This window comes from Lynx canadensis, chromosome D4 (genome assembly GCF_007474595.2).
Source record: "Lynx canadensis isolate LIC74 chromosome D4, mLynCan4.pri.v2, whole genome shotgun sequence".
Taxonomy (NCBI): domain Eukaryota; kingdom Metazoa; phylum Chordata; class Mammalia; order Carnivora; family Felidae; genus Lynx; species Lynx canadensis.
The window spans coordinates 59,311,961-59,327,133 of NC_044315.2; the positions used below are offsets into that span (position 1 = coordinate 59,311,961).

Consider the following 15,173-nt stretch of genomic DNA (forward strand, 5'->3'; position numbering starts at 1 on the left):
GGGCAGAGAGAGAGGGAGACACAGAATCGGAAACAGGCTCCAGGCTCTGAGCCATCAGCCCAGAGCCCGACGTGGGGCTCGAACTCACGGACCGCGAGATCGTGACCTGGCTGAAGTCGGACGCTTAACCGACTGCGCCACCCAGGCGCCCCCCGGGGGTCTTGTTAAAACAGATTCTGACTCCGTAGGTCTGGGGTAGGGCCCAAGACCCTGTATTTCTCACCAGCTCCTAGGGGATGCAATGCTGCTGGTCTAGGGACCGTGCTGTGAGCAGCATGGTGCCAGACCAGACTAGAGCATCAAAGGTAACCCTACCCTCGAGGGACCTACAGGTGGTCAGTCTAGGAAAGTGTGAGACCCTCCACCTGTCTCAGTGCTATCTCATGCCACAGGCCCTGGGTGTCTGGGAGAGCTGCCACACGAGCCCTTTAATCAAACTGGTGTTTGCAGAAAGTAAGCTCTTGGGTAGCAATGGCCCCATTCCAGCTCCCCTCATGGCCAGGAGAAGAGCACAGCCCCTTATTGGCGATGCCAGGGGACAGAGACAGTCCTTGGATTCCCTTGTGCCAAAGGAAGACGGGGGCTGTGAAATGCATGGGAGCGACCTGACCTTCAACCTCATGACTACTCCTATGTCTGGCTCTCAGCCAGGTGCTCAAAGTCTGACAGGTGGAGACTGGTACTGACAGGGCTAACCGTACAATGAGAGAAACGTCATGCCAGGGTTGAGTGCAAGAAGCTCAACAGGCCCAGAGACACAGTAAGAAAGTCCTTGGGATGCACAGCTATGTCCCAGGAAGGGCTCACAGAGATGGCAATGTGTGAGCTGGGCCTGGAAGGAGGCACAAGATTTTTTCCATGGCAGTAAAGGGCACTTAGGCAGAAGGAATGGAATTTGCACGATGCACACTACGTCCAGGGAACTGTGAGTAGTATGTGCTTGAGTAGCTAGAACATCAGTTGTTGTTCTGGATGGGGGTAGGGCCGAGGCCTCGCTGCTGGGGACTAGAAAGGAAGTGTCCGGCTGGGTATGAAAAAGAGAGATTTCAGGCAAAAATGAATCTTAAATTAAAAATTAAAACCACCCCCCCCCTTTGACCTTCAGTGTGGCAAGAATTAAATGAGTCATTCAATGTCCCTTTTTTCACACGCCTAAACTCTTAGATGCATAAGAAATTTTTTGCATCTGGCTTTCTACCTCTTAACATTAAACATAAGCATTTTTCCTGTGTTGTTATAAACTCTTTGTCAATATCACTTGCTAGTGGCTGTACAGTATTCCACTGAATCAATCCCTGTTTGCTGGACATTCAGGTTGTTTCCCACCTTTCATGATCATAAACAATGCCTTTTCTGAATTTTAGATCATAACCCTGGCATGGATCCAATAGGCTGGGATTAGAATCAGAGGGTGAGCACATAAACTTAAGACCTGTGACACATGTAGCAGGCAGCTTTCCAAAAGGCTGTGGGAGAGGAGTTTTAGTGCTGTGACAGATACCCAGATTCTAGAGAACCAGTCTCAGAGTGAGGCAGATGGGGGGCACCTGACATTCTCGGCCAGGGCGAGAGCCAGCTTGAGGTCAGGTTGTGCCCATGCCTATGCTCTATGAATGGCTTCATGCCAAAGCTGGAACAGGAAACATGGTGGCCCTAGGTATACCAGGCCTATCACATCCACACAAATAGACAGAAGCACTGGGCTCCCTCAGGCTCAGTGGGAACCGCTTTGCAGTTGGTTTTCTTTTAGTTTATAAGAAAATTCCTTCTGAAATCTTGGCTTCAGTGAACTAGAGCACTACCAACACAGTCAGACAATGAAATCATCGGAGCCGTCTGTGAAGACTAGGAAAGACTGGAACGGAGGGCCTGGAGGCCAGACTTAGGATTTCCCTTTGGCCTGACCTGGCCTCCCTTCTCTCTAGGACCCTCATCATCTTTGAGGGGCCCAGCCGGACCATCAAATGAAGCCCTGTGGGTTTACCTGAGCAAAAGGGACCAGTGCATGTACCCTCTTTACCAAAGGTGACTACTGAGCGTGGGTCAGCAGCGCCCTCTGAGCGGGGCCACCGGCTCCTTACCTGCCAGAGCTGGGATGGTGACCCGGTTCCACTCCCATGGCTGGTCGTACTCATCAGCGGGCCTGTCGTCGTCCTGGGGCAGCTTGCTCTCCCGTAGTCGGGGGCTGACCGTGCTCTCTGAGTCCGAGTCGACACTTTGGCCCTCAGGTTCATAAGGGGTGTCATATAACTGGATGCCTTTGTGCTGGGACCGGACACTTTCTTGCCTCTGAAATTCTGCAAGCAACAAGGAAGGAGGCAGGGATGTAATGGATGTGCGGAACTTACTTCCTCATCTGGGATCTGTCAGGTGACACCCACGGGAATTCAGTCCCAGCCAAGGAGGTGAGGACTGCACAGCAACAGGCCTGTTACTGCGCTTACCTGTTCCTCCCCACCCCTTGAACGCAGTGTCTCTGCTCTGACAGGGCAAAGTTTCCTTACAAAGATCTCAGGCTCTTGGACCTAATGACGGAACCAGAAGGCTCACTGTGGCCATCTGGTTGTGCACTGTAGTCTGTGAGGACAGGCCCAGATGTGCACATGATGTTCCAGGTGTGTTCTGATATCACAAAGAGCCCTCACCCCCTCACTTTACAGATGAGTAGAAGGCCTCCCCACTAGGACTAGTCTAACACACTAGCACATCTGAGGGACTTGAGAGCAGATATCTAGCTTCACTCCTTTAGTTTTGAGAGAGAGAGAGAGAAAGAGCAGGCGAGTGTGTGCGAGTGAGGCAAAGGCAGAGAGAGAGGGAGAGGGAGAGAGAGAATCACAAGCCCTCACGTGGGGTTCGAATTCAGGGACCACAAGATCATGATCTGAGCTGAAATCAAGAGCTGGACGCTTAATTGACTGAGCCACCCAGGCGCCCCCAGCTTCACTTCTGAATAAGTGGGGCGGCGGGGGTGCTCCAAATCTTCTGGAAGGGAGGCCAAGGCCTGGCCCTCTGTGGGCTGAGGGGTGACTGCCTGTTTAGATCAGGCCCCAGACAGGGGCATCCATGTCAGCTGCTCATTTCTGAGAGGCCGGTGGTGGCTCGAAGATGGATGCTAGGATGCCAGAATCAGGTGCTTCTGAGCCAAACAGTGACACTTCACCTGCTTTGATCCTAGACCCCCCTGTGTGAAGGGCCTGCATGGGACACAGGGAAGGGAGGGTTTGCTCGAGAGGCTGTTCTCAGGAAGCCCATTGCTTCCAGAAGAGGTAGGCATACGCATCTAAATCACCATAATTCTCTGTAGCAAAGGGCTCAGTGCAGGGCCTGTGAGGGGCGAGGCGGGGGGGGGGGGGGGGGGGGGGATGACAAGGGAAGTGAAAACAGGAGGGTCAGCGTTCCCTGTGGTCGGACCATGTTGAGGCAAGGCAGTGTGGCTGGAGAAGACCGCTCACTGCCTTTCTGTTTCATGTGGTAAAAGACACACATAACATAACTTTGCCATTTTAATCATTTTTATGGTACAGTTCAGTGGCATTAAGTACATCCACACCATTGTGTGACCATCACCGCCATCTATCTCCAGGACTTTTTCATCTTCCCAAACTGAAACTCTGTCCCAGTTAAACACGAACTCCCCACTTCCCCTTCCCTGTCCCCTGGGAGACACCACTCTCCTACCCTACATACTTCACTACAAGAGGAGTCATATGGTACTTGTCCCCATCTGTGACGGGCTTATTTCACTTAGCATAATGTTTATAAGGTTCTTCCACGTGGTAGTGTGTGTGTTAGAATTTCCTTTCCATTTAAGCCTGAATTGGTCTATTCACTGTCCACTTTTGCTGGAGCACTGGGTCCAAGGAGATGAGAGGGGAGAGGTAAGGCTTGATATAAAAGGGGTGAGGATCGTTGAGAGTGAGCTGTTGAAAAGGACTCTGGAGGCATTCTCCAAATCAGAGTTCCGATGGCATAAAGACACAGTAGAAACCCACGGGACTTATGTGCCTTGAAGAGCAGTGGACAAAACACATGGTGATGTCAGCCTTTCTAAGCAAAAGCTTGTTTTCAGGCTGGGCTTCATGGTCCAGGGCCAGCTCGTGGGGATGGCAAAACTCCGTGTGCACATGCCCTGATACGACAGAAGCCAGCTGATGCCGCGCCAGTGCCGTTAGCGTTGACGTTAAATAATATTACGGTAGTGTTTCACCGACTTCATTAAGTCACACACACACCAACTGCTGTTGATTCTGTTGTTTGCAGGTACCGCCTGGGCTCTTACTTTCCATTTTTATTTATGCTGCCTCACTTTTTAGAATTAGTAAATTCATTACAAAAATTTTACATCACTATCCTTAAGTCATTATCCTTTACTAGAAACAGTTGATACACATAAAAAGAATGAATGAGAACAAAACCAAGTAGGTAGGTACTGGCCCAAGGCTTGCTTTCTCTCTGCTGGAAAGGGACCTGAGCTGGAGAGCCGGTGGGGGTGTAGGCAGTGCACAGAGATACTTTCTTTGGAAAACACTTTCTCTTTTTACAAGGAGAGAGGAAGAAAATGGAAAAACCTTCTCACCTTCTCAGGGCCCTGAAAATCCTGTCCTCTCTGAAAAGATGTCCTGTACTTTGGCAAAATATGGCTTTACTGGGTCCCGTGAGTAAACTGGGATCGTTTATTAGTTTTAGGGATGATGTTTTTCTTTTTATGGGGGAGGAAGAGGAAAAGAGAAGAGCTATAAAAGGTAGGACTCAGGGGCACCTGGGTGGCTTAGCTGGTTAAGCATCCAACTGTTTCAGCTCAGGTCATGATCTCACAGTTCATGAGCTTGAGCCCTGGGTTGGGCTCTGTGCTGACAGCATGGAGTCTGCTTGGGATTCTCTCTCTCCCATTCTCTCTGACCCTCCCTTGCTCATGCTCTCTCTCAAAATAAATAAACTTAAAAAAAAAAAAAAGGAAACAAAGGTAGGACTTGGTCACTTTAAAGTGAACACCAACTGTAAGGCACTATAGACAACTCTGAAACTCACTGAACCTACCAAACTATCTAATCTGTTCTGTGGGGTCATCATCATCACTCTCGCTGGTTCTGAGAAGTGCAGTCTAGCCTCCTGTCCTTGGAAATTTCCGAGGTCTGAGGACACTGGGGATATAGCTGATGGACACTGACCCAGGAAAACCACCTTCCTCTTCACCCTACTTTATCAGCAAGACCAGCAACCATTTAATGCACTGTACGGTTTACAAAGCACTCGCATGAGAATCACCATTTACTCTTGGGCACCACAAAGCAATTCACAGAGGCACATTTGTGGGCTTCCAATAATCGGAAGTGCCTTTGCTCTCTCCCTGACAGAGCCTGGCTGCAAACAGATCTTCAAAGGGTGTGGGTGGGATAAATGAACGACAATCGACAGCCAGAAACCACTCCTTACTCCCAAATTCTTGTTAATTTATGGAAGTTCCTGACAGCAGTGATAAAGTATCGGGAGCAATATGCCAAATGCATGTAGTTTAGTGTTACACAATATGCAGAAGAGGTAGATATTCTACATAAACACCAGCATAAAAGGAAAACATGTGCAGTGAACAGATTAGCTATTAAATCAGAGGGACTTGTGCATACACCTCTCCTACAGAATTTATTGTTCCAAAAGCATCTGCGCCTTCCTAAAGCTGGGTTACTAATGGCATGCAGTTAGGGCAGGGGATGTTATAATGGTAATCATTAAAACCAGCTTCCCCCTGTAGTACATGGTGAATTCAAATTTTCATTAAGGCTGCAACAATTGGGAACAGTTAAGTAAATTATGGCACGCTAACTGGATGGAATATTAAGCAGCCATTAAAATGATAAATCTGAAGATTATGTAGCTACATGGAAAAGCATGCATGAAATTATGCTAAGTTAAAAAGTAAAATACAAGATTGTTTATGCGTTGAGCAAACTGTATAATGTGGGCTTTCTAAACAAGTCCTGGCCACTGTGAACGATGCCCCAAAGGGAATTCTAGCCCTTGCTTAGGAACTGCTGAATACTGTCATCACACACTTTGCCCACAATATCTAGACTCTGATGACAGCAATGTTGTCACTACAGATACAAATGAATAAAGGGCCGAAAACCTGATACAGGAAAGTAAAGAGCTACGGTGCATGGAGGAAGGAATTATTGCATAATTATTTTTGAAAGTTGTTTTAAATAATGAATAAGGACGCCAGTAAAGAAAAAAGGTAATTAAGACAGGAGAACATGAAAGTAAATACAGTTTTAAGCAAGATGGGCTTACAGGAGCTATGTGCATTTCGGAAGCAGCTGCCTTTTCCTGAGAAGATGCTCATTTAGAGAGCATCTTCTCTCCCAGGAAAGGCTTGCCAGGGGCTCCAGAAGTCAAGGGCCACTGCATCAGGTTAGCTTACCAGACATCACTGTCTCCCGCCTAATGACCAGGCCCATCCTCCTTATTCCCCAGACCGACCTCTGATGGTCCAGAGACTGATCTAATAGGGGACCATGTGTTTTAAGTCACGAGTTATCTGGACCTCACCATCTATAAGTTCATGGAAAATGACCTTTAATATTGGTGGCAGGCTGTGATTTCATGCCTCTTAGGCAGGGAGCAGAAACATTAAATTGACAGGTGGGGATTTCTGTTAATCTCTGGAATAGAAAGGTTTTCAAGTGGAACTACATAAAGAGAAAGAGAACGAGAACAAACAAACAAATAAAACAGTATTTTCTCTGGAATTAAGAGACTTAAGACCTGGAAGGGACCCTGGGAACACTCACCAAAGGCACAGAGCCAGGAGAGGGAGGCGGGCGTGCTGCACAAGGATTGTGGCTACGGAGAAGCAAGGGTGAGGGGATTATCTTGAGTAAGGGGCCCAGGACAGAGCTTGATGCAAACCAAGAATTTCCTGAGTGGGTCTGATGAGGGTTTAGAGTTCCCCAAGTCCATGAGCAACAAGCTACACTTTGCTCCAGGGTTCACCAGTTCTGTGCTGCTTCCCTCTCACCACCCGCCCCCTCCCAGCCCCCCCACCCCCACTTTTCTTTGTTTTGGCTGCCAGGAAGCTCAGGGTTAATTCTGATGCTTGACTTCAATAAGTACATTATCTTAGATATTGTATCCATTCATTCGCCCTTCCTTCAATGTGGATTTTGATTTCCATTATAATGGCCTCATTATATACATTTAAGAGAGTTATGGACAACTTCAAATCTGTATTTTCAAGTTTATTTATTTATTTTGAGAGAGACTGAGGGAGCACAAACAGGGGAGCAGCAGAGAGAGAGGGAGCGACTCTCAAGCAGTCTCCATGCTGTCAGCACAGAGCCCAATGCAGGGCTCAAGCTCATCAAACCGTGAGATCATGACCTGAGCTGAAATCAAGAGTTGGACGCTCAACCGACTGAGCCACCTAGGCGTCCCCAAATCTATATTTTGAAAGCAGGTGGATACACATATAAATAAAAACACATATAAATACACATATAAATGAAAAACAAATGTGCAACATACTTTACGGTCAATATCTTTTTACCAGCCAAAAGACTAGAAGGAAAGAAACCTATTCTATACCTCTTTACCTTCCCTTCGGAAACAGGAAAAAGGAGGTCTCTGGGAGATGGGAGGGGAGGAAATCCGTGTGCATCCCTGGAGCACCCAGCCTCCTCTGGCAGCACTGGCATCCACCACTCCGTGCACCCAGCCAGGCATCTTCTGAATGCCTGGCACACGAGCCAGATGGAGACATGATCCTGTTCTTCAAGACGCCCTGGGTGAGGGAGGGCCAGAGCCTCCAGCACAGAGATGGCTCAGGATCCTCACCAGGGAGCAGACATAATACTACAGTGCAGTTGGGGGAAACGTGGGAAAGCTTAAGGAATTTAGACATGAGGTCATTGCACAACGGTGTGGCGAGGAAAATGGACATTTGATGGAGGAAGGAGTGAAGCAAAGGCACAGGGGCTGGACGCACAAGGTAATACATGGGGAAGGTGGGCTGTCCAGAGGGCCTGGTGGGAGAGGAAGCTGGAGGTAGGTGAAAGTGGGCTCTGGGTGATCTTGAATGCCACAGGATGGCACCCCCAAGAGTGTCTAAGGAGAGGTGTCTTAGAACCTCTGGGCAGGGTGGAGCTGGGCAGAGAAAGGCTGGCACAGACGTGCAGAAGCCTAGCTGGAAATGATAGACGCTGGCCTGCAGGCCCCTCACCTCTAATTTTCCCAGCTGGGCTTGTCTGGGAATCCACACCAGATGCCAAATCACAGGGTGGCAGAGCTCAGTAGGGATGTGGCCCACAGAGGCCTCCATTCCCAGGCCAAGAAACCTCTACTCAACCAGTGTGGACGTGCCTGGGTGTGCTGCCAGACCTCTCTCACATGGGTTGGAGGTCACCAGGACCGATGCCTGAGATGCCAGGGATGGGGGCAGACTAGACTTGGAAGCTTAGGGCTGCCTTACGAGATTGATGCACCTTCCACTGACTGGGGCTGCCCTGCACCATCCACCTGGAGGGAGGCAAAGCTGCACCATCCACCTGGAGGGAGGCAAAGCTGCACCATCCACCTGGAGGGAGGCAAAACCTGTCCAGGTGAGTGACAGGTTCAGCAGCACGGTGTGGTGGCTGCAAACACGGATTCTGCCAGACTGCTTGGGCCCAAGACCTGGCTCCAGCGGAGGAAAAGGGCAAGTTGCCACTGTTTCCAAATCTCTGGATGGGGGATCAACAGTACATACCTTGGAAGGACGTTTAGGAGAGTTAAGTGAATTCATATACCTTCCATGTTTAGAACAGTGCCAGATGCACAGAAAGTACTCTGTGGACGTTGTTGTTGTTTTGGTTGCCACTGCTGGGCTTCCTGGGAACCCCATCCTAAGACCCCCTCCTGCCCTGAGATGACCCTTCATCTCCCAGAGCCACAGAAGGTCTGCTCACGGAAATCTGACGGGCCAACCCTGCATTTGCGATGGAGGGTTTCAACACCAACCTCTAAACCTACTTTCATTTCTGGATCCCAAACTTCCAATTCTCGCTGCTGCTTTGGCAGTCTCATGCCTCCATGTGGGAGCCCTGCTCTGGATCAACTCCTGTGTGCAACGCGAAGGTCTCAGCGATCAGCAGGCTAGTCACTACATTTTACAGATCCGGGAAACTGAGAGCTGGGGATGGGGAGAAAGTAGCAGGGATGAGGCTGGAGGTCCTCTCACTCCTGGGCAGGGACTCCTCCTCCTGCCTTTCCCCAATGCTTCCTGACATCTCTTTTATCAGACTGTCTAGTTCTTAATCTTCTGGAGGCTGGGGCATCTATTTCAGTCAGGTCTGAGGTGTTAAAATCACACCCAGCACCACAGAGTGAGTGAGGAACTGCACAGGAGTGGCGGGTGGCTGTTCCTAATTAGGCATGCAGCTGAAAATCAGCCAACTTCCAGGGCACCACATCAAAGGAAAGACAGGGGACATTCATCCCCATCTGAACTGTTAAAACGTTTGCTGGAAAAAGGCCCGACTCCTGACTGAGGTGCTTCAACGGACATCTGAATTCAGGTATCCCTTAGAGGCCGAGGCAGAGGCCAAGGCCGCAGGGGTCTTCTTGGGTGGACGCTGCGGGCCAGCAAGGGCAGGGCAGGGAGGTTCGGAGATAAAGCCTCGAGATAAACCCAATGCAACACAAGCATGAGGCCCCACCTCCTCCTCCTCTATCTAGTCTGGTTTCCGGAGCTGTCGAGAAGCCAGGAGACTGACTAATTGGAGTTCTCTTACCATCTTTTCCAGGCGTGCACAGAAACACCCAAGAAGCGGGTGGTGAGCTCTGCGGAAGCAGGGGGTGTGGAACAAGAACAATGGTCATGTTGGAGGGAGCAGAGAGGGCCTGTCACTGCCCGGCAGAACCTGTACCACTTGCTCTTTTGTGCTCAGCCCAAGGGCGAGGGAAAGGCCCACATCTGAGTCAGGGAGCCCAGTGTGCTCTCCCTTCCCTCCATCATCTGCGGTGATGGGGTCTTCCCTTGAGCCCCCCTGTTCTGTGGCACCAGAGGGGAGACGAGAACGCACACTTGATGACACCAATTATGCTCTCCTCAGGATTTAAAAAGCCATGTGGGTCTCTTCACAGAGCTCTTAGGCCCTCTCTGCAATTATGGCTGAGTCCGTCAGCCCTGCCTGTCACTCTGCACTCTTCCAGGGACTGCTCTGGTGTGCTGAGGCCTCTGAGAGGCTGCAGGCCAGAGTTCTGTCGCCATCCCCTGTGGATACTCACTGAGGCGAACTTGCGCTCCAGGATCTTGGCTGCCCTTGGACTCAGTGCAGTGCATAAACAAGTCTCCATTTAGAGCAGCAACTTTCTCAAGAGACAGCTTTCTGATTCCACGTCAACTGCAAGACCCCAATTCACAGGCAATCAAGGAGCCTGCCTGCTTTTCTTTCTCAAGCATCCACAGAGTCCTTACTGTGTGCTAAGGTGGGCCCCAGGCCAAACGCTGAGCACTCACATGGTGTTAGACAACGCTCCCACCCCCAAGAGACCTCATGGTTTAGCAGGAGAATGGGGATGCCAACATCCATAAGCAATGAGTTAATAACAGCTGCAAGTTAGTGGGCACCTGCCTATGCCAGGCACTGACCTGGGTATTGGCTGTATTTCATTCCTCATCCCCATGGCACAGACAGGCAAGTGCTACTGTATTTTACGGTGCAGCAACTGTGGCTCAGACAGATTCAGAGGCCTAACTGGGGCTAACCCAATTCTGACTGGCCCCAAGTACCCTAAACTGGTACACACAGTGGCAGCTCAGTGGAGGCAGAAAGCAAATGCTGTCCCAGGGATTTCGAAAAACTTTGGGGAGGTGGCACTTCACAGAACCTCAAGTCTTAGTGCAAGGAGGCCCCTCCAGGCTGAGGGACCTGCCTTGTGTCACACACAGTGAATGGAGGGCCCTGGGTAGAATACGCTCAAGGAAAGGACAGACAGGTAAAGATGAGGGGCACCAGGAGAAGGGCAACCCAGACAAGTCAAGCAGCAGCAAAGTCATGGACAGAGGAAAGCCTGAGGGGTTCTGAGGTAAAACCAAATACCGTGAGCCGCCTTGGGCTCAGTGCTCATGAAGAAGAGGGGACACGGAGTAGCTGGATAAGGAGACTGGAGCTGGCCCTGAAGGTTGGGAGGAGGGGTGCAGACTTGAAAGGGGAGGAAACTGGGAAAAGTGGATCAGGAGCTCTGATCAGGTTTATGCTTTCACCCAAAATGCCTTTTTCAGAAGCTGACAGGAACCACCAGGGTGTGGCAATCAGCTGCTGATGATCTGAGGGTCTGACCCTCCAAACAATTAGGGCTTCACCCTTTCAAGAAGTGGACAGAAGGTGCCCAATGTTCCAGAAAGACAGACACACTCCAGCAAGCAACCCAAACGTGAGTGTTTCCATCAGGATAAGGGGCAGGGTGGCACCAGCATCCTCAAGTCAATCCTGAGAGGGGCAGGCATCCCCTGACCCCTGTGCTGCAGGGAACACCTGGGGCCTTAGCAAATAGAGGCAGATGCAAGTCCTATCTTGTGTCCTCGCAGCACTGATGGACTGTACAAAGGGCCAGTTGCCCCCCCTGGTGCAATCTTCCGGTCTGCTGGGCGCGGTGTGGTCCTGGCTTCCACAGAGGCCTCTGACCACACACTAATGTGATAAAGCCACAGGGGACAGACTTTCATGACAGACCAGTCATGGTTACAGCCCTCACTGAGCAGCATCACTGGCCCATTCTCACGGAACCTCACAGAGCAAGCCTTGGAAGGGCCATGACCAAACCCAAGCCCCCTCCTCACCTGACTGATAAAAAAATCTGCAGGTCAGACAAACTGAGTGGTTCAGCCATGGTCGCAAAGGCTCCACTCTTAATAATGCACTCTAAGAATGGTTGAGTGATGGGTGCACGCTGTGTGCGGGGGCTACGCTAAGTGCTCTGCATCTGGCTCCCCACTTAATTCCCACAACAGCTCTACTAGGGGTTGCTGATGGCATCACCACCTTAAATGCACTCACACAGCAAGCCAGTGATGGAGGCAGCCTGGCTCCAAAGCCCATGTTCTTAACCGTGCAGATGTCTACACTGCTTTTCCAACCCAGGTCAGTGCTCCCTGTACCACAATTGCATGAATGAGTTCAGGTCAGCAAAGGAAGCAAGGAGCAGAAGAGCAGAGTCCTGGCTCCACTGTGTCAAGTGATGCCAGTGGGTCACTGCCTCCTGGTCACCGGTTTGCTCATTAGGAAGGGTGACTCAGGTTATCTCAGGGTTTATCTGACTAGGACTACACATAGGTCCCTAAAGTAATCATTGTGGTCAGGCACTTTGGGAAGAAAGCATAGGGAGGTGTCATGAGGAAGAGAAATGCCCATTAAAGAGTTGTTCCAGTGCATTCTAATCTTTAGTGGGTTGATCAACACATGCTGCTGGTTCCGGTCTGGCTGGCCCCAAACAAGGGATTACAAACTGGCATCAGGTACAGGGTGCCAGCCTCCCAGGGCAGAGCCAGGGACTTCTTCCAGGCACCACTCTTCCCTCCAGCTCTACCTGATAGCACCCTTGCCCCATGCCAGGTTTGCAGCTAAATTGGGCAAATCTCACCCAGACCCATCTGGTGGTGATGGCAGCCCTGAAGCCAATTGTGGGGTCACTGCCTCATGCTGAGGGGTGTTGCTGGCATTGTGCCTTGTGCCTAGTGCAGCTGCTTGGCCGGAAGCAACTTGCTGAGATCTGGCAAGCTCTCTGCCCCGGCCCTCTTCAATCTGGAACTGCTTCAAGAGGGACTAATCCCCCTGGGGACTTGTAGACAACCAAAGCCTTCTGGATGGTGATGATGAGGCGGCCAGCCTGGGACCAGCCTGGCCCTCCGCTCACCAGCTGTGTGACCCTGGCTGGCTGCCTGATCCATGGGGGCTAAGATTCCTCCAGGTAAGGCAGGAGGGGGTGAAGCAGAGGCTTTGGATGACTTTTTGGCTCCATAGTCTCTCAATCTGCTTCTATAAGAGTGGATGTTCACACATGCGTCCTGTTCCAGTGCTGTGGCTTCTGCATGTGAAGGAGAAGGGGACATATACAAGAGTATCCATCCTACCAGTGTGTGGGGTCCCTGACTTGGCATCTGTAACTAACTTCCAACAAATTCCTCAACAATTCAACTACAATATACAATGAGAACCCTGGACCACAAGACCGGGAGTTTTGGCAGGTGTCCCTACCTGATTCAGGAGTGACCATCTGCCAAGGACCAACCCAAACTTAATACAAAGACCAACAACAGCAAGACTCCCTCCTTCCATACAGTACTTTCTGGTCATCAGAGCCCTCTGTGTTATCTGATTCTTATAATCATTGGACTGCAGACAGATCCTATAGGCGGAGCCAGCATGTAACAGGGCCCCCACGTAACAGAGCAAATGGTAAACCCAGAATGGAAAGGTTTTTGCCAAAGTCAGAGTGAGAAATCGGCACAATTCCCACCTGACTGGTTTTTCCAACTTTACTGTCACATCTTGTATTTCTTGGCGTCACAGCACAAAAACCCAATGAAGTTGTTTTTGTTTAATTTGAAGGAAGAGTGGGGAAGGGGAAGATGTGTGGGTGGTGCTACGCACAAGAATTAGGAACCTGAAAACTGCCACTGTTCAGAATTACCTTCAAGCAGCAATTTCCCATCAGCAGCTATTACAGATAACACCGTCCATACAACCATCTCAAGAAGTATTTGGAAAGAAACATCTGGACAATATATGTTTTTGTGCTGGGAAACACAAGAACAGCCGCTCCTCAGGACCCTAAAAAGGTGTCCTAGAGAGACTCCATACCATGTGAAAGGTGTCATCAACGTCTAGAACACGAAAGCAAAGGCACCTCGAGATTCTTGGTGGAGACAGCCACCTCACCACTGCTGCCTCTTCTACCTGGCTCCCTCCATGGTACGCAGGCCTGAACTGCTCCCCCAGAGCCCCAAGTCCCAGGTTTCTGTTCAGTTTGGGACACCGTGTACTGAACCCTGTCAGTGGGTGCCAGTGCATGCCAGTGGTGGTGCAACAGCTAAAGCATGAAGCCAACACCCTCACTAGAACTTCCCTTCAAGAAGCCGGGAAGGTGTCCTGACATCTCTTACCACCCCCTGCTGCCCGCCTCTTCAATGTTTGCAGTCAGCCCAGGGACCTGGGCCTCTCTACCATGCCTCTAGCCATTTGCATGCTCAGCTCCCAGGCTCACTCCAGCTGCTGCTGCTGCTGCTTCTTTTTAATGTTTATTAATTTATTTTTGAGAAAAAGCACAAGTTGGGGGGGGGGGGGGGGGGGGTAGGCAGAGAAAGGGCAAAACATAGAATCTGAAGCAGGCTCCAGGTTCTGAGCTGAGAGCAGCAAGACTCATGTGGGGCTTGAACTCACAAATTTTGAGATCATGACCTGAGCCGAAGTCAGATGCTCAGCTGACTGAGCCACCCAGCTGCCCCATCACCACAGCTTCTGAGGGCCAAGTTCAACTCCAATCCATGCAGACACATCCCCTGCTCCTAGCACAGAACCTGGCTCTGCAGATGCTCTGTAAATACTGGTCGAAGGAACAGAAACAAAGAGCCTTTTGTGAATGCAGAAATTAGCACAGAAAAAAATATTTGTCTACCCGAGGAAGGGAACGTTATTCATAGACTGGTGGAAGGAGCAGAACTGGAAATGGCCCTGGAATGGAGATACAATTGGTGGACCTAACAAAAATTAAATATTACGGCTTCAAGTTCCACTTCTGTATATCGATCCTATAGAAATGCCCAGAACCTCGCACAAAGAAGTATATGCACATGGATGGTTGCTTCCGAATGTAAGAAAGAAAAACTGAAAACAAGTTACAAGTCTACAAATAGGGGAAATGACGAATACAGTGTGCCAGAGTCACAGTATAGAAGCATTCAAAAGAACGGACAACCTTGGACAAGGTCTGTGACGCAGAAGGATGTTTAGTAGGAGAGGGTTTATGTAGAAAACAAGCTTGTAATATGTGGAGATGTGTAGTTCTGTAAAGCAAATGGGCAAAGGCCAAATGACTACACAACAAATTATTAACAATCCTTATCTCTGGAGAGAGATTTCACCTTTCACTTCCTCTAAGCTGCTGCATGTTGAATCTGCTTGCACAGAGCATGTATTTTT

General features: G+C 50.0%; 1 protein-coding gene across 1 annotated transcript in view; it reads right to left on the reverse strand.

The window, feature by feature from the left end:
• SHB (SH2 domain containing adaptor protein B) overlaps positions 1 to 15,173 on the reverse strand; it is a 135,213-nt gene that overhangs the window by 45,946 nt on the left and 74,094 nt on the right. The window contains 1 exon segment of the mRNA XM_030293834.1: positions 2,082 to 2,297. Within this exon segment, the coding sequence (XP_030149694.1) occupies positions 2,082 to 2,297 (216 nt within the window).